The sequence below is a fragment of the Cibotium barometz genome, chromosome 13 (genome assembly GCF_041138505.1).
Source record: "Cibotium barometz isolate CiBa-2024 chromosome 13, ASM4113850v1, whole genome shotgun sequence".
In the NCBI taxonomy this organism is placed as follows: Eukaryota; Viridiplantae; Streptophyta; class Polypodiopsida; order Cyatheales; family Cibotiaceae; genus Cibotium; species Cibotium barometz.
Window position 1 is genome coordinate 33,875,829 of NC_141058.1, and position 19,847 is coordinate 33,895,675.

The 19,847-nt window shown below is 43.8% G+C and overlaps 1 protein-coding gene across 2 annotated transcripts in view; it reads left to right on the top strand.

The window, feature by feature from the left end:
• The first annotated feature begins 814 nt into the window (after nt 1-814).
• Nucleotides 815-19,847, top strand: part of LOC147632623 (SH3 domain-containing protein 2-like) — a 28,489-nt gene continuing 9,456 nt past the window's right edge. The window contains exons 1-5 of one of the 2 annotated variants that reach the window (XM_086807419.1): nt 815-952; nt 1,118-1,220; nt 18,711-18,833; nt 18,948-19,017; nt 19,243-19,391. In XM_086807419.1, the coding sequence (XP_086663545.1) occupies nt 1,161-1,220; nt 18,711-18,833; nt 18,948-19,017; nt 19,243-19,391 (402 nt within the window). In that variant the 5' untranslated portion in view covers nt 815-952; nt 1,118-1,160. The other variant, XM_086807418.1, reaches the window with a different exon arrangement.

Genomic DNA, 19,847 nt, shown 5'->3' on the forward strand with positions numbered 1-19,847 from the left:
GAGACATCAACATTAACTATAACTCATGCTAAATTCCTTCTTGTGAGATTAATCCCAGCGCTCGCATTAATATATTAATTAGTGCCCTTACAGGCATTAATTAATATATTATGGACATAAGGTTAAACCTTATGGGCCTTATGTTTTAAAACCTTATGGCCTTACGTTTTAAAGAAGCGAAAACAACGAAACGAAACGAAAAAAAAGAAATTTTGACCATTGCTCTCTCTCAGCATTCGTTCGGCGAATATATATATATATCTCTCTCTCTCTCGTTCGAGGCCACAACCTCAAAATGCCCACCACAGCCTATTTGCATTTTATTCCTAGCTAAGGCGGTTCAGGAAAGATCTAGAAAAACCTTGAAAATTCTATTTTTTAAAAATTATATTTTCTTAAACGTCCCATCTCTTAAGGTTACACCACCTCACTCCTAAGGTTACACACCTCAACAAATTAATTAATTGTCAAACAAAATTTGGCTACCATATTACGAGCAATAGCTCAGAAGAAATACGTAAACTAGCTCAGAAGAAATACGTAAACTATCATGTGCAACAGAACACAACCTATTGTGTGCAACAAAACACAACGATCACAACACGAACAGATCGTCGATGGACAAACTACGAAAGCAAAACAATAATAATTGGAGAAATCTTAGCATATTGGAGGACCATTCAGCATAGAGAAAAAGACAACAAAACAAAACTGAAGAGAGACGCATTTGCAAAAACTTGAAAATTTGGAGAGGGTTTTTAATTCTTCGCCCTTTTGAAATTCGACCCTCTATATCATCATCTCTTTATAAGGCGCCCGCCCGGCTGCCGGGTCGCTTCCTTGCGTGGTTATTACTGCGGTAACTTCTCCATTTTCCAACCTTGGGGCATGCAGACTGCCAATCGCAGAGGCCCGCGCAAGCGTCTCTGTCTTCTCCCTCAGATCTACAAAGGTTTGATGCACTTTCGAAGAACATCGGCGCAGAATTCTTGTTCTCCCATCGAGGTTCTGCACTCACTGTCTTTTCCTGCTGTTTGCGAATTTCTGATCTGACAAGCAAATCTTTTGCATCCATCGTTTGAATGGATTTCTCAATGTAGGATTGTGGTTAATGCAGATGCCATCGCTTCATATATGAGTTTACTCCCACATCAAAGACCATGGATGCAATACGCAAACAAGCAAGTAAATTCCGGGAGCAGGTTGCCAAGCAACAACAGGTGCGATCTACAAGGCTAACAATCTATTACCGCATAGATTTTAACTGAAGAATACTAACTCAAATTGAATGTGTGTGTTTTCTGAAAAGAAGTAAAAATAAATTTCAATGTGTGTATTTGTGTGCATGAGAGAGAGAGGTTCCCAACAAAAGATCATGACTGTCATATCAGAAAACACATGCATCATGCAGAGTGGCATGCAACCTAAATAGAAAAATAAAAACACATCCATCATGCGGGTTGCACGTAACCGTTAAAACACAAAAATTAACAATATACAGCAGAGTAATTCACAAACTTTATAAAGCATGATTAAGTCTCTCTAAGGGTAGAGATGATAATCGACACACTTGGTGTGACCAGAGACCCCAAAGTTTGTCTGAACATAGGGATACGATGACACGATAGATGCACTTGGTGCATGAGGAAAGGGTACTCCCTAGTTAACCCCTGGTCATGAGCCTTCTTGGATTCAAGAAATAAAAGTGTTGATGAGATTTATACATCATTGGCTATTTTAGAACAGCAATGCTTTTCGTGATTTTTCCAGCATGTTTAGACTAAGATGCTTATCTTTTACTGTCTCGGATGCTCAGCAAAGGGGGTTGAATCTTTTACGACTAGAGTGGAGTCTGAGACGGAGAGAACAAGTTATAATGCTGTCACACGGCATCCTCAGTAAGCCCTTTAATCCTCATTGTATTGTCGTAGCAGAGTTTGCTGCGCACACTGATGCATTATTCAAGCTCATCCCTATTTACAAAGAATGTATCACATGGGGGGAGATAGTACAGGGCAATGCAAAGTTTGTTGTGGTTTTCTGTATTCTCTTAAATGCAGTTGGCTGGTTAGACTACATGTTGGATGATGTCCTTGTTGGAAATAAGTGCACACTAGGTGTACTCTTTTCCTAGTCTAGTATAAACTTTTGTCTTGAGTCTTGTGTGTCTGCCATGTGGCATCTTATTTGTCCCACATATCAGCGTGGCTACTATCTCTTGTACTACACACCTATAGATTGTGGGTGTCACATCATAAGAAGTATCTAGCTTGTGTCTTGTCTACACTCATCTCAAGGTAACTCTTTGTCCTTCAATCTTGTTCTTATTTCACTTCTAGTCTTCTAGTTTCTACCTCTTGTTTCCATATTTTTACATGGTATCAGAGCGAGGTTCCTCCTAGCCTCTGCAGCTCGTTGCCTTCATCTCAGCCATCGGGCTGTCCTTATTCAAAGTTTTCGTGGAGCTGCTACTGTCATCTCTCTTAGAGCTGCTGCTGCCCGTCATATTGGAACTGCTACAGCCCGCTGTACTGTTGCTGCTCTCCTTTGGCTGCCTTCTTCATCGACTCAAGGGACTGTCTCTGCGTTATTGCGCATCATCTAGAAGCAGCTGCAAATCGACTTTCCTCCTGTTAACGAGCTATTTGCTGCATTCAGTTCTGCCATCGCTTCCTCTTGAAGAGTCTACAAGGTACTGTGCATTGTCTCCTTCAGTTTGCTGGTCAGTCCTTTTGTTATCCTCATATCTGCAAACTGCCGGTTCCTCATGCTTCGATGGGCTGTCACATGCTATGGCCTTGACAAGTGGTGAGAGAGCCGGCTTCTAAAAACAATTTGGATCTCTTCTTTCATTCATTTCTGCAATCTTGTAAGGGAATAGACACTGCCCTTGCATTTTAGCAAGAGGTAAGACCTTCCCACATGGCCTCTTCTACTCATTCTCTCATGTCTATCGACAAATTCAATGGGTCCAACTTTCATACTTGGCAAATCAAAATCAAGTGCCATCTTATGAAAGAAAGTCTTTGAGACGTTGTTCACCATGCTGCTCCCGAAGATTCCGACATTGAGCAAGTTGTCACTTATGTTCCCACTGCCAAGAATGACAAAGCCTATGCTATCATCTTGCTCGGTCTTGGAGATGATTACATTCATCACATCTCCGACATACAGTCTTCTTCTCGAGCATGGATCACTTTGGATATGCTTTTTGGACCCCGCTCTAAAAACTCTAAGATTGCACTTATGATCTCATTCTTTGATCTATGTATGCAGGAGGGAGCTACTATAGCCTCTCATGTCAATTATCTTCGCAGTCTTATGGTTTAGCTTGCATCAGTGAAGTCCCCCATCTTCGAAGATATTGCTATTGCTGTGCTTCTCAAAAGCTTACCTGACACCTATGCTACTCTTGTCACTACCTTCAAGTATCACAATAATCCTACTCTTGAAGGTATCATCAATGCTCTCCAAGAAGAGGAAAGAACTCAACAACAAAAGGTAACTAACACTGCATTTTTAGCAACGAAAGGAAGTTCTAAGGTAAGAAAGCCTTGCACCCATTGTGGCAAAACTAATCATATGGAGAAGGACTGCTTCAAGGCTCATCCATGCACCATTTGTGGCCGTGATAATCATCGGGAGAAGGACTGCTACTCTAAACCCTCTACATCAGTCCCTACATCTACCTCATCTCCATCGGCAGATCTTGCTGTTCATTCCTCATATGATGAAACGTGGGCTTTCTGATTACTTCATCTTTCTTGTCTACCACTTTGACCACCGATGATATAGGTCAAGGGGTTCTAGTGTCTTACTCATTTTGCTTTTGGACCTCTCTCTTGTCCCTACCCAAGAGGCAGAGATTGCCCTTGAGGAGGGGATGTCTTCAAGGTCCATCTATTTGTCTACAGTCAGTCTTCTGTCTATCTAGTCTTGTCTGTCTGTCTATTTGTCTATCAATATGACTATGTCTTGTTTTAGATCCATCTTGTCCCTACCCTTGTGGACCCATATGAGGATATCACTTGAGGAGGGGTGTCTCAGGATCTTTTCTATCTTGTCTTTCAGTCTTGGTCTTGTCTTGTCTGTCTTTCAGTCTTGTCTTTTGTCTTCCTCTCCTAGTGTCCACTTAAGGAGGGTGTTGGAAATAAGTGCACACTAGGTGTACTCTTTTCCTAGTCTAGTATAAACTTTTGTCTTGAGTCTTGTGTGTCTGCCATGTGGCATCTTATTTGTCCCACATATCAGCGTGGCTACTATCTCTTGTACTACACACCTATATATTGTGGGTGTCACATCATAAGAAGTATCTAGCTTGTGTCTTGTCTACACTCATCTCAAGGTAACTCTTTGTCCTTCAATCTTGTTCTTATTTCGCTTCTAGTCTTCTAGTTTCTAGCTCTTGTTTCCATATTTTTACAGTCCTTTGGTCTTGCTCCAATATCTACAGAGGAGCCACTGCTTTCTTTGTAATCAAAATTAAAGGAAGCTATTCTAATCCAGCAAGAGCGTGGAAATTTAATTTATTAGAGTTGAGATCTAGCAGCTCCTCATATGCAAGACACGGATTCAAAACAATACTCCTGTTTTCAGGATAACATCGTTTACTTACTCTCATTGGGGATGGGTTTGTGTAGATGCAAGGGTACTATGGAGTTTGTTTATGAGATTCTCTACTTATATGTAATGCAAATTTTATTACACTAGCTACATTTAGAGACAATAAGAGTGCTCAAGGAACTCCAAGCTTGCAGCTTACAGTGGAGGTGGAAATAGAAGATCATGCTATCCTTTAATGCTCAGCATGCTATGAAAACCAAGAGTGCCGTCATTGTTTTTTTCCAGGAAAGGGTTTGGCTCTTTATTCCTCTGATGGCCAACATACTAACAGAGGGCTGAGGGTGTTGCTATTGTTTCCTTCACAGAGAGGTGTTTGGTCCCATTACGAGGAGTCATTAGGTGTTTCTGTCTTCTAGCATGAGATTTGTAAGCATAAAGACATACTTTTGCAACAGCATATTAGTCGAGGAGAGGGAACCATGCCCATGTATGTGTATGCTCCCATAGTCTCCATTGGGTTTCATTCCTATGCATGTGTTCCATCCTGGTGGAGGACCATGACATTATTTCTATGAAGTTCATCTAAGTGGGGGTGCAAACCCTCTTTAGAGTGCAGTGTGGGGTTGAAACTCATGTTGAAACTATATAGTATAGTGTTTTTTGAGACTCATAGTCCTTGACCTAATACCCCTTTTGAGATTGTGAGATCACTTACGATCATGCTTTGTAGCCAATATAAGATCCTTGATTGTTGCTTGGAAGATGGATTTGTGTACATCTAGCTATGCATGTCTCACGTGCACACCTGTGCCATGGCCTAAACCTCAGCATGAACAACATAATCCCTGTTTAGGACAGCAGTTAAGGCTTAGCATTAGGCATCATCATCAGCATCAGCATCAGCATCATCATCAACATTGTCAGCATGTTAAGCACATGGAGGGCATGTGGTATCCAGTCGGCAGCCATAAAGGCTGTCATACAGCAATTGGCAGCCATCATGGGAACCTAGGCAGGCAGGCTGCCAACATCAGTGAGTCGGCCAGCAGAAGGGGCAGTATTGAAGTAAGCACGGCATTAAATAATATTTTATGAAAATACTTTGTCCAACAAACAGGCCGACGGCAGCAGCAAGTGGCCGACAGTTCCTCTAGCATGTATATAAGCATAAAGTCATCATTTGCATGAATCATATCACCTTTTGAAGAAGTTAGAAGTCTAGCAGTCTGCAGTAGCATGTAGAAGTCCAGAGGTCACCCCTTTGGGTTATACCAAGGGCCTTGAAGATGTACAGTCATTCATGTCACCTTTTTGTAACATAATACGAGAAAACCTTGACACCAACTCTCTCTCTCTCTCTCTCTCTCTCTCTCTCTCTCTCAGGACCGCCCATAACCAGATAGTATTTTATGATACCTCAGAGGAGATGTTGAGGGAGCTTGATGTTAGGGATATGGGCCTATCTAGACTCTCACAGGATGAGGAACATACAGTGTATGGGCGGTATTTGACAGACATGGGGACTGCACATGGATTGGCCATCCTGAATGGCCTACAGAGATTCTTGACATCGGGCGGTTTCACTAGCTTTCCACATCGGCATGGTGCTAGTACAGTGGACTATGTTATAGGGTAGATTATATGGCAGGAGGATTTATTGTTGCTTTGTGGATTTTTGCAAAGCTTTTGACACAGTACCGAGAGCCAGACTGATGCGCAGACTACAGGAGATGGGAGTGCCCACAGAGCTGATTTGGGGAATCATGGCTTTATACAGGATAGTTGTGGGGCAGGTACGTACTACTCAGGGTATATCTGAGATGGTTCACTCCACTATTGGGGTGAAACAGGGCTGCCCCCTTTCTCCCACCTTATTTGGGATGTATGTGGATGAGGTTTCGAACTATGTAGAGCGGGAGGGTGACAGAGGAGCACAGCTAGCAAGGACATGGATTCCGCTGTTATTGTATGCTGATGATATTGTGCTGATCTCAGATTCTCCAGAGGGGATGCAGCGTCATTTGGATGCATTGCACACGTTTGCACAGGACAGTGGATTGTCTGTTAACCTTGGTAAAACCAAGGTGATGGTGTTTAACACCACAGCACAGTGGGTTAGGAGGTTAGTACCCACCTTAACATATGGTTAGGAGACAGTGGAGTGTATAGATGCATATACTTACCTTGGTGTGGTTTTTAGTGGCCCACTATTTTTCTTGAGGAGAGCAGCGAAGACCAGATTGACCAGAGCTTATGCAGCATTGGGGAGACTAGAGAGGATGTGTTCGCAGGTTCAATTTTTCAGGAACCTCGAACAAAGCTCTGGCTCTTTGACACTTTGGTCACTTTAGCCATGCTGCATGGAGTGGAGATATGGGGACCCTCAGTGGATCACCATAGTCGAGTTGGTAGCACTGATGGATGGAGATGTATGGAGAGGCCCTTGGTTTCTATGATTTCCCGGATGATTAGGGCCAAGGCCTCCGTACCACATGATATTATCCGTGCAGAGATGGCTGCCCCCCCATTGGTAGTAGAGGCACTCACTCGATCAGTCTCCTTTATACATAGCACTTGGGCTCTCCCTAGAGACAGATATGCTCGCTTAGCCCTGGAGTCTTCACGACAGTTGGCATCACAGGGAGACGGATCATGTTGGTATGCACAGATGACAGCTTGGTTCCAACTGCATGGCTTTAGTATGGACAGGCTACCTCCATTTCAGTACTCCCTCGATGCACCCTCCCTCTCTCTCACACGGGCAGAGATTTCCAGACTTATCCGGCAGGACTTGACTCAGCTGGACACTAGGAGGACATGGATACAGCCGACACATGAGCTTGGTACGAAGATGGCTTTCTATAGAGATCATCTTCTCCAACTCACGGAGGATGGCTTTCTATAGATCATCTTCTCCAGCTCACGGAGGATGGCTTTCTATAGAGATCATCTTCTCCAGCTCACGGAGGATGGCTTTACTTAAGGCCTAGTTGACACACTTATACAAAACTCCTTTTATATTGATTTTCCTAACATGCACTTGGTCCTAGTTCCTCAACCACTCCATCAACTAGCCTCATACGAGCTCATCCGAACTTCAGTAAGAAGCTGGTAAGTGTGATCATTCTATAGTCATGCAATTTATGCATCAATTTGTTCCATATTTTTCTGTTGGCTAAAATTTCAGATCCTCAAGACAAAGTCCATTTGGTAGCTCCACACCTCACTAGGGAAGCCGTTACTTGGTGGCAACATTGGTCATGTCTCCATATAGATCTAACCACAGGCGCGACCCCTTACGTATGCCATACTTTTGTGTCCGACCTAAAGCTAGAGTCCTTCCACCCTAGTATTTGACCAATTTGGAGGATGGGTTTTACAAACTCTTTCAGAATGGGTCTCACATGGTGACCTATTCAAACAAGGTCATAACTACGGCACAACAAGGAGGCTTCTTGTATGAAACTTTGAGCTTCAGTCTTATGACCGGGCTTTGACTCTGTGTCACAAGTTGTGGGGGATGTGGAACGACAATAGAATAGACCCAACACTTCAGAGCATGATAACACATCGGAAGAATCTTATAATAATACAATAACACCGCACTGAGCCGGAATGCCCCCCCGCCTCCCCCCCCCCCCCCCCCCCCCCCCGCGCGGAACTTCTTAATTGAGAATGAAGCTTTTACAATAAACCAAGGTGTGGGTGCATTCAGCACCGGATTTTCCACAAAGCATCAGCACAACTCTTGCCCAGATATCTAGATATAAACGCATCACCAAAAGCCATCCAAAAACTGTCTCAAAAAAGTCCCATGAATTCAGCTCATAAAACAGCCCGGTACGGAGCCCAAAACAGCCCCAAATTCTGTGCCAAATTAGCCCCAAAACTGAGCCTCAAATCAGCCCCAAAACCGTCCATACACAGTCCATAAATCAGCCCCAGAAGAGCTCTCAAAATTGTCCCAAATTCCTCCCTAAAATAGATCTAGAAAGGAGTCAATTAGCCCTGTCAGGCTCTGGGAGTAGCGACCAGCCATGTGGCTGCTCTGGAAGAACTCGACCAGCCTTGTAGTAGGTTTGGAAGAAGTCGACCAGCTCAATAGAGGATATGGAGCAATTTGGCCAGCCCTGTAGAAGCCATGGAGGAAGTCGACCAGCCATGTGGGGGCTGACAAGGAAGTCGACCGGAGGGTATGGAGCAAGTCGGTCAGCCCTGTAGGGGGTATGGAGGAAGTCGACTTGCTGAAAACAGCCCTCTCTCTTACTTGAATAAAGTCGAGTAGCTATATTTGCAGCACTTTTCCCTTTTTGCCCAAAATAGGTTTAACTTGCCCAAAAATATCAACTTTATGCTTTCCTTGGTGTATACTCCAAGTTTTAGCCCAAAAATATCAGCTTTTATGCTTTTCTTGGCTTGATGCCCAAGTTTCATCTAGGCGCCATGTCTAGTCTGTCTTTCATGATATGTGAACACAGCGTGAAGTTTTCGTCCAAGTTGATATTGTGTTAATTCTTTCTATCTTTAGTGGTGCATATGCTCTATCTGTCAGAATGCGCAACGGAAGACTAACGCATGTAGGAGATGCATCACCATCGAGCTCCACAAACACCCCCAACGGGCACTGCAGCATCCCTCCACCGGGCTCCCATCTCCGAGTGAGTTGCCTCCCAAAACACCGGCCGGAGGAGATGATTATGACAAGGTGCCACTTTAGCCTATATATGGCTCTTCAACTTCCCATGCTTCCACTTATGGGATAATCCAAGGCACGTTCTAGCCATAGATCACACGCTCGAAATCGCCAACCTTCCAACACTATCAACTATTTTTTTGTTGTAATAATTCTTCTATTTGTTATGATCCTTGGTGCTAGGTTTCGTTATGGTTGAGTTTGCCCTGTATCTTCGGAGCTTTGACATAAACTCAATACACAGATCTTTGTATGAATGTATGCTGTGTGCACTGTGTGTGTGCGCGTGGGGTGTGTGTGTGTGTGTGGGAGTATATATTGATACCAAGTTCTACACTCATTATTGGGCACTGATGACATTAGTGGGGATGTTGTAGTATCTAGTCCATAGTATGCATGATGAGTTGATGGTTAATTGTCTTGTGGATGACTACCATGAGGTTATAAATTACACTTTCTTATAAGGTGAATTTGGGCATGTTCCTAGATTCATCTAGGTATATGTATATATTATAAGTCACTTTGATGAATAAAATCCCATGCTGCTCATGCTGTGTGGCCATCTCTCAGGCCAAACCATGCCAGTAAAATGTTTTAGCTTTTTTCCATGGAAAATCCCTGTTCACACCTTGGTTCCACTCAGTGTGTGAAACACTTGTCAAGATTGGTGAAGGGACCAAATGGTGACACTCTGGCTTAGACCCAAGAAATGATGCTAAATGGAGGCAAGCCCAAGCAGGTCCAATCAAGTCTTAAACCCTAGTAGCAGTAGTAGTCTTCATCCCAGCCACGTAAGGGTTCTTAGAATAGTAAAGATAGTAAGGACAATAAGTCTCAGAGCAACTTTGGTGGCAAGAAAAACACAAAGGCCAAACTTAAAAAGACACCTAAGGAGAAGGCCAAGGAGGGCATTATTGGAGGTTATCTCCAACCAAATGGGCAAAATCGGTACTAGGTAGAGAACTGTTGTTTTTTCTATCATCAAGTAGGCCGTGGTGAGAAGGATTACAAGAAGTGGCAGGCTGAGAAAGTCATCAAAGCATCGTCCTCTATAGTGACCACGGTTGAAGCTACACCCACCTCTCCACCTTCAAACATGAATGCTGTTTAACTATTACCCTCTTTGAATCTAGTACCCCTAGTGATATTTGACGATAAGCAGGAGGGCCAGACTGAAGGGCAGACAAAAGCTCTCATCCGTGTTTATGACATAGCAAAGGGACAACGGTTCATTGTCCTATTTGACATGGGCAACTCTGAGGAGGACACCATCTCTTCGTAGTTGGCTATGAAGATGAGCTGCACATTAGTGTCTCATAATTTAGTCGTGGAGAGGTTCACACCTGGTCTCTGCACACATCATTCATAAAGCTCAATAGTTTGGGTTTATTGTTCAAAAGTCCAGATTCAAGGGAGATTTCATTGTTTCACCACTTTTGGTGTGTGACACGATCTCGGTATCTAGTGGTTGTGAGAGCATGCGTCCATCCCTGATTGGCAGTAGGACACCTTCACAATTATGGACGGTTTAGCTGAGCTCGTTATAATTCACGAGAATAGGAGCATCCAAGGAATCCGTGTCATTTCACATATCCAAGCCCAGAGAGCACTTGAAAATCTAGTGGTTTTGAGAGCATGCGTCCATCCTTGATTGACTATAGGACATCTTCACAATTATTGACAGTTTAGTTGAGCTTGTCATAATTCACAAGGATAGGAGCATCCAAGGAATCCCTCTCATTTCACATATCCAAGCCCAGAGAGCGCTCGAAAAAGGAGTTAAGTGTGCGTTCATTTATGTTCGTGCCCAACAGTCTATTGGTCAAGTAGCAACTCCCTTGGAAGAGAAGTTGGTAGGTCTCCTTCCAAAGTTCCAAGACATTATGTTGAGGGACGAGCTCCCACCCAAGCTCCCACCCATTCGTGAGGACCATTGCATTGAGTTGGTCCCTGGGACAAAGCCACCAAGTAAGTTTCCCTATCGCCTCTCTAAAGCATTGGAGGGCGAACTGGAACGACAACTATCTCAGTTACCTCCGAGCTGGATTTATCCGCCGATCATCTTTGCCGTTCATTGCATCCATCTTCTTATACGTGAAAAAGAAAGATAAGTTTGCACTTTTATGCGTGGACAATAGGGCACTCAATAAGCTCACAATCAAGAATAAATTCCCAGTGCCAAGAATAGAGTACATACTAGAGCGTCTTACTGGTGGTAAATATTTTTTTAAAATAGACCTCAAGAAAGGCTATCACCACATCCGCATTTTTAAAGCCTATATTCCAAAGACAGCTTTCCCGACTGAGCGTGGCCATTACGAGTTTGTAGTGATTCCATTTGGCCTCACCAATGCACCGACAACGTTCAATAAGATGATGTCTTGGGTATTTATTGAGCTAATTTGAAAGTGTGTATTCATCTTCTTAGATGATATACTAATCTTTTTTGTCTTTGCAGAGCAGCATGAACAGGATGTGAAGAAGGTCTTGCAACTTTTGCGAGACAATGAGCTCTATATTAATGAGAAAAAGAGCGCATTTGGCCTCCTAGAAGTCCATTATCTCGGATACGTTATTAGTGAGTTTTGGTATTCGCTTGGACTCCGACAAAGTACAAGCTATATTAGATTGGGATGTACCCAAGACTGTTCAAGAAATCATTGTTTGTGGGTCTTTGCCAGGCCCACAACACCCACATGGATAAATTTTCTGACCTTGTAGGATCTTTATAGATCTGCTCAGGGGTGTGAAGATGCGTTGTTAGAAAGTGTTCACTACAGGCCAAGCTCTTGAGGCCTTCCTTGCATTACAAAAAGTGGCCTTAGAAGGAGCACTCCTCAAGCTGGCATCATGGGATAACCCATTCGAGGTTATCATTGACTCTAGCAATCGGCGTTGTTTTATAGCAAGAAGGCAGACTAGTGGTTTATTATAGTCGCAAGTTGAATGAGGTTGAGAAGAATTATTCGGTGTATGACAAAGAGCTTTTAGGGATGATCACAACTCTCAAACATTGGAAACCTTTCCTTTACGGAAGGGAATGCACAGTGAAGATTGATCATTAGACACTTAAATGGTTGCAAACCATGCCTAGTGTCCAATGGATTGATAGGCAAGCCAAGTGGAGTCAAATCTTCCAACAGTTTGGTGGTATGATTGAATACGTCTGTGGCAAGAATAACCCTGTTGTTGATGCTCTTAGTCGTAAGTCATTCATTCAGACTCTGCAAGGGTCAACTGTGCTAGAAATTCAAGAAAAAGATTTGGATAGCATTAAGGCATAGTATGCAGATTCAATAGAATTCGGGACAACGTTCTCGAATTGTATTGCCATGACAAGCAGTCTAAATGGGAACAATATCTTTTGTTAGTGGATGCAGTCCTCAAAGACACTCACTTATTTAGTTTTGGCAGGACTCCATAAGAGGCAGCATTTGGTTGCTATTTCTCGTCTCTTCCTACGAAGATGGTGCTACCATAATTGGAGGCCAATAAGTCCATAGTGACATTCTCAAAGATTATTGAGTTTGTGAAGGAGCGCCCAACCAAAGCACAGGAAGCATACACCAGGCAAGCCAACAAGTCTAGAACAGATGTCAACTACAAGGAGGGAGATTGGGTATTTCTTTGCATCATGAAGCAACGGTTAAAGCAAGCCGGCAAGCATTGTCTGAAGCTATCTTTCTGAAGTTTCGGCCTGTTTCCTATTTTGAAGAAAGATCAGTGACGTCTCCATGAAGTTGAAGTTGCCAAACAGTTGAACTATGCATAAAGTCTTCCACGTCTCATGGTTAAAGCGGTATGTTATAGACCATCCTTACAAGAGGTTCTGAATGAGTAACTGGTCGATGAATCAGAAATCATTGAGCTCGAGGAGATTCTTCTCCATAAGTGGAAGCATGGTTCCGGTTGAAGAATCACACAGTTCTACACAAAGTTCAGAGACCAAGGCACTCACGAAGATGTTTGGCTTGAGTCTTGACGAAGAATTTTCTAGGAGTATCCCAAGTTATTGGTGTACTACCAGTCCCATATGGACAAATAATATTATTTTACTGCATTTTGTGCTAGCCGACCTGATGATTCCCATGACTGAATCCCCTCCTCATGCTCTCCTAAGGGCCAAGGCATTAGTGCTAGCCGACTACACCAAGGGATGCTATCATGCTACCCTAAGGCATTAGTGCTAGCCGACTACACCAAGGGATGTTGTCATGCTGCCCGAAGGCATTAGTGCTGGATGCTGTCATGCTGGCCGACAGCCATTAGTGCTAGCCAGAGCAAATTTTGCTCCACAGAAGGAACCGTGTTTCCATTTGTGGAGGAGCATTTGCTCTGGCTCTATGACTTCAGCTTCGTTTATCATATCTGGTTGTTGCTCTTCGGATATATCGTGCAATGCTGGATCTACATATGGCTTCAACCAAGAAACATGAAAGACATTGTGCATAGTCCAACTTTTCGGCAACTTTAACTTTAAAGAGACATCACTTGGCTTTTCAATGACTAGAAATGGCCGAAACTTCGGAATGATAGTTTGGGACAACGCTTGCCCGCTTGCTTTAGCCATTGTTTCATGATGCGGAGATATACCCAATCTCCTTCCTTAAAGTTGACATCTTGCTTGGATTTGTTGGCTTGCCGGGTATATGCTTCCGGAGCCTTGGCAAGGCGCTCCTTAATTGACTCCATGATTTTCGAGAATGTTTCGGTGGTTTTATTGGCCATCAATAGATGGTGACACCTGTCTCGTCAAAAGAGAGGGGCGGCCAAATGCTGCCTCTTACGGCGTCTGACCAATACTCGATGAGTGAGTATCGTTTAGGATTGCTTGAACCAAAGGAAGATATTGTTTCCATTTCGACTGTTGGTCATGGCAGTATGATTTGAGAACGTCAAAGGCCAATTGATTGTAAATTTCTGTTTGGCCATTTGTTTGAGGATGGAATGTGCTGGACAATTGCAACTTAGTTCCAAAATTGTCAAACAATGCTCTCCAAAATTGGGACGTAAATTTTGGATCTCTATCGGATGTGATAGTCCGTGGCAAACCACCAATTGGGTACCAAAACCGAATGAACAAGCGAGCTATGTCCTCGGCTGCGGCTGTTTGCTTGCATGGAATGAGCATGCAAAACTTGCTGAATCTATCAACAATGGTCATACATTGTGTGTTTCTAGATTCAGTTGAGGCGGGAAGAGGGCCTACGAAGTCCATACTGATGTTGTGAAAGGGCCCCTCAAGAATAGGCAAAGGTTGTAGCAACCCTCCTTGTTTGGTATGAGGAACTTTCACTTTTTGACATATCTGGCATGATTGGACATGTTGGTAGACATCCCGTCGCATCTTAGGCCAATAGAATGACCTCTCTAACTTCTCCAAGGTACTGTTGATACCCCTATGACCTCCAACAAGAGAATCATGGGCATCGTGGAGAAGGACTTGATGCTTGTCTTTGAGTACACAAAGACGGTTCTTGAGAAACAACCAACCATCCCGTATAATGTAATGGCTTGGTTCTAAACTGAGGGCCAAATGATATTGAGTCCCGAACTCTTCCGAATCCGGATACTGTGCCTTCATATTGTCTAAGTCTTTGCCTTGAATTTCAAGCACAGTGGACTCTTGCAATGTCTGAATAGTTCCCTTGCGACTAAGAGCATTGGCAATGAGGTTATTCTTGCCCGGGACGTATTTAATCATTTCCCCAAATTGTTGGAACAATTGACTCTATCTGGATTGCTTGTCACTCCATTGGGCACTAGGCATGGTTTGCAACCATTTAAGTGCCTCGTGATTTGTCTTAACTGTGAAGTCCCTCCCGTAAAGAAAGTGCTTCCAATGTTTAAGAGTAGTCATCACCCCCAAGAGCTCTCTGTCATACACCGAATAATTCTTCTCGTCGTTATTCAACTTGTAGCTATAATAAGCCACTGGCCTACCATCTTGCTGTAAAACAGCTCCAATGGCAAGGTTACTGGCATTGGTAATCACCTTGAAAGGATCATCCCATGATGCCAACTTCAAAACTGGAGACTCAGAGGCAACTTTCTTCATTGCCTGGAATGCCTCTAGAGCCTTGCTCGTGTGACGGACACTTTCTGACGACGAGTCTTCACGCCTTGAGTAGGTCAGTAAGAGGTGCTTCAAGGTCAGAAAACTTGTTCATATGGGTGCCGTAGGCTTGACAAGACCCACAAATGAGTGGATTTCCTGGGCTGTAGTGGGAACATCCCAACTGAGAATGGCTGGATTTTTGAGCCTTAGACTTATGCACGGGCACTGACCCTCGCTCAGAATCAAGAGCTGATGCTGAACGAAGGTAAGCCCAAGCACGTATAATCTACCGCAAAGCCCCAACAGCAGCCATCTACCTCACAGTCATCTACCCAGAGTAAGTCCCAGAACAGCAAAGACCAAAAGGACCAAAAGAAAAAGTCTTCGGGTCAATCAGGCCATAAAAAAGATTCTATGCCCAAGAAGACTCTTGAGGAAAAAGCTGAGGAGGACATAACTGGAGGTTATCTCCAGCCTAATGAACAAACACCGTACTAGAAAGAGAACCGTTGTTTCTTCTGTCACACTGTGTGACACGGGAAGAAAGATTGTCCAAAATTTCAAGCTAAAAAGTCTACTAAGGCATCCACTTCCACAATAGCAACCATAGCATCATCATCCATACCTTCGCCATCAGCCAGTGTAATGACCTTGCTTGAATAGGTCAAAACAGGGGAACCACCTTGAGTGAGTTTGTAAAACTCATCCTCAAGATTGGTCATGTACTGTGGTGGAAGAAAACGGGCTTTGAGATCAGCCATGAAGGTGTTCCAATGAAAACGGACTTGGCCTGTGAGGGGGTCTGTGTGAAGTTGTGACCAATGCTGCCACCAAGTAACAACTTCCCCAATGAGTTGGGTGCTGCCACACATGGACTTTGTCTTGTGGATCTGTGATTTTAGCTAATGGAAAATGTGCTTCAAATTGATGAATAAATTGAGTAACTGCAATGAATAAGTTGAGTAAACTGTAGCATGATCACACTTACCATCATACTTACTAAAATTTGGAGAGGTTTGTATGACGGTGGTGGTAGGGGCGGTGGAGGACGAGGAATGTGACGCTTGCCGAGGGAGAGCCGCCAAAATTTGTGCCATCGTTTGTTGATTTTGGATTTGCACAGCCTCCCAGCCAAGTCTTTGTTGGAACTCTCGATCGGCCTTCTCTCTGCGGCATTGGTCTTCCTCAAATTTGCATGTGGCTTCCCTATCCCTTTGTTCCTCTATATGTCTCAGTTCTCTTTCTTCGTCTGCTTTTCTTTTTGCTTCGTCGTCTTTTCTTCATTGTTCTTCAATATGTAGCAGGACCTGTGCGAGATCTGAGATGCCTTCTTTGGGCTTCTCCTTTTCGGCTGCAAGCTGCATCTTCAGAGAATTTATTTTATCCATCATCGTTTTTAGGAGCTCTTCTGTGCTTGGCGGAAGCGTTTTTTCTGTTTGGAAGCTTTGTGACTCCATTCCTTCTTGCTGGCTTTCTTCTTGATGTGATGTTTCTCCCGGCATGGTGAAGGTCCTGGGTTTCTTTTCCGGACTGCAGTATAACCATCCACCAGATGCTCTCACTTCTTTAGGTAGCCGAGTTGGGTTACCAACCTGATGCTTTGATACCAATGTTACATGCACTGAGGTTGATCGTGATAAGCACAACATGGCCTTCTTTATACCTTTATGTGGTGAGAATCTGTAGCATCAACTTTAGAGAGTAGGGAGAGAGAAGAGAATGTAGAAGACGACACAGTATTGGGTCCCAATACCCACTTAAGCCCCCCCCCCCCCCCCCTCTTCCCTTCTCTCTCTCTCTCTCTCTCTCTCTCTCTCTTGCAAGCAAGAGTATTTGCTTATATTATTCTTCGGAGAAATGTTGTACTGCTGAGTTCAAATGATATGAATGCCCAACACAAGGACGAGGAGGCCCAAATGTCGGCGGAGTATCCAGTTATCCTGAGGCTCTGTCGAAGACTTTCCTTGGCCATTGATGCAAATCCAGATGACTGTAGGACTGCACCCATGCTGGCTGAGATAGAAGAGTATCTTCCTTGTTGCCTGGAGATGAGTAGGACTGCTGAACTGTTGTTGTTCACTGCTGAATACGTGAATATCCGAGAGAGGGATGCGCATACTTTTATATCTACAAAGCATGCAGTCGGTTGGTTTCATACCCTATGGCCAGTTCCATATGGACAAATAATATTATTTTTCTGCATTTTGTGCTGGCCGACCTGATGATTCCCACGACTGAATCCCTTCCTCATGCTCTGCTGGCCGACTGCTGCCCTAAGGCATTAGTGCTAGCCGACTACACCAAGGGATGCTGTCATACTGGCCGACAGCCCCTGGTCAGGCTGTTGGGCTGGTCGACAGGCAGTGGGCTTGAAATGGGGCAGCCAGTCGGCTGCCCAAGCCTACCAATGGCTTGGATGAGGCCCCTAGCCCAAGGCAAACTAAATGATCCTAATGCAAACCTAATGCTAAGGCTGACACTACATGCTTCTGAATGATGCTTTCTCTAAGTGGGTTAAGGGGACTGACATTTGATTGACCTCTAAAGCTCAGAGATTGGCCTACGTAGCTCGTGCCTGACTGTCCCTGGACTGAGGGCTCACAATGGGGTCACGACGTACGACAAATAATCCTAGAAAAGGGTATAAATGCTGCACTGATGATCATGCCAGTGTGTCACTGTGTACCCCAATGCAGGGTGCACGTGACAGAGAACCTAGCGCTCTGATACCATGAGAGAAAGATTGAAGGCAGCAAGTGGAAGCAAAGGAGAGACTTGGAGCAGCTAGCAATGATGACCGAGGAAAAAGTCCATGACAAGGAAAAGCGCCTAATAAAAATGGGAAAAATATGCAAAAATATCAGATAAATATGCTGAATAAGAGGGGGCATAAAAGGGATCAAACGGGGCTGGAGATGATCATTCCAACAAGAAGGTCCTCTCCCTCCATACCATATTCTTGGTTGTTTCTCATGGCTGAACTAGTTTTTCCTTAGTAGAATTTGATTTGTGCTTGGGCTTCCTTTTGTGGTACTATCCCTAGTAACTTTACTGTGGACGACTGCTCTTAGAGATGGGTAGGATGATTTTGTTTAGAGGCTTTTATTTCAATTTTACTCATGAGGGCTGATTTTTGTGCATAGAGTGGCTATGCAAGATAGGGGAGAACAAGATGTAGGAGCACAGTATTTTCAGATACTTTGTCAGATTTTCTCGTTAATGGCCTCTCAGTGTGAGAGGCTAGGTTAAGATCAACTGTACTCTATTTTGGTTATATATGATCATTAGCTTCATAAGTAAATTTACTTCCATGCGATCTTGTCTGTATGAGTGAAGACTCAATCATGAACAACCTATTATTTGATAACTAATTTTTGCTGAAAATGAGCATTTCAGGCTGTCTTGAAGCAATTCACTGGCTACACAGGCTCGCAGGGCCCTGATGTCTTTGCGGATGAAGCACAGCTTCAAAGGCACCAACAGTTAGAAAGGCTCTACATATCTACAAGAGCAGGAAAGGTATGAACGTATTGCACAGATCATGGCTTTCACACTCTAGACATTGCATGACATTTTCTCTTTTTCTTTCCTCAAAATGGTGTATAATTGTAAATAGACGGATTGTTCATGCAGCATTTTCAAAGAGAAATTGTGAGGGGCATTGAAGGTTTCATCTCCGCCGGCTCAAAACAGCTTGAAGTCTGTATGTGGCCTGCCTAGCATAAGCTTTTACACCCCCAACTCCCCCTCCTCCAAATGTGCACGCCCAGCCCCCCTGTGTGGATGCACACAAAAATACACCAAAAAAACCCTCACTAAACTTCCATTTGTTCTTACATAGCCCACTCACTCTTTTCTCTGTTCAACTTTCTGTAAGTTTCTAACGCAAAAGCTTATTGTGGTGTTTTTCTTTGGGCTTTACTTGCAGGTACAAAGTTGTCAGAAGATTGTTGCAAGTATGCGACGGACGGACCTAATTCAACGGGAACTCTTGCACGAGCTTCTAATGTTTTCGGCAACTCAGTCCTCCAAATGGAGAAAGAAAGAGAGACTTTGCACCGTGCTCTTGGAACTCAGGTTAATTCAATGTTTGGGTGCTTTGTTAATCTCTTTTACGTGCTACTTTGTTCTATTTGTTAGTGTCTTTACATGTTGCTTGCTGGCCGGCAGATGGGGTGGGGAGGGAGGGAGGGAGGGAGGGTTGTACGTACAATCTGCCAACATCATCTTTGGCAATTAGTACACATTTTCAGTGCATGTCTGCAAGCAGTGGGGATATTCTCCCTTCAATGTCGCATGCATCTTGCACTTGGATGCCGTGGACATGATTGTACATAAAAAAGTGCAAGACCTTGTGGTCGGACACCTGGCCTATTGTGAGTTTTCGTCCAGGGACGTGTAAGCTAGCGTGCCACTGCAGGTGTGTCAGGGTCAGTTGTGCACGTCCTGCACACATTAGTTGTGCACATCTTGCACACATATGTAACCCTCTTGAACGATGTAATGGCGTCAAGGTGTCCTGTACACTCACGA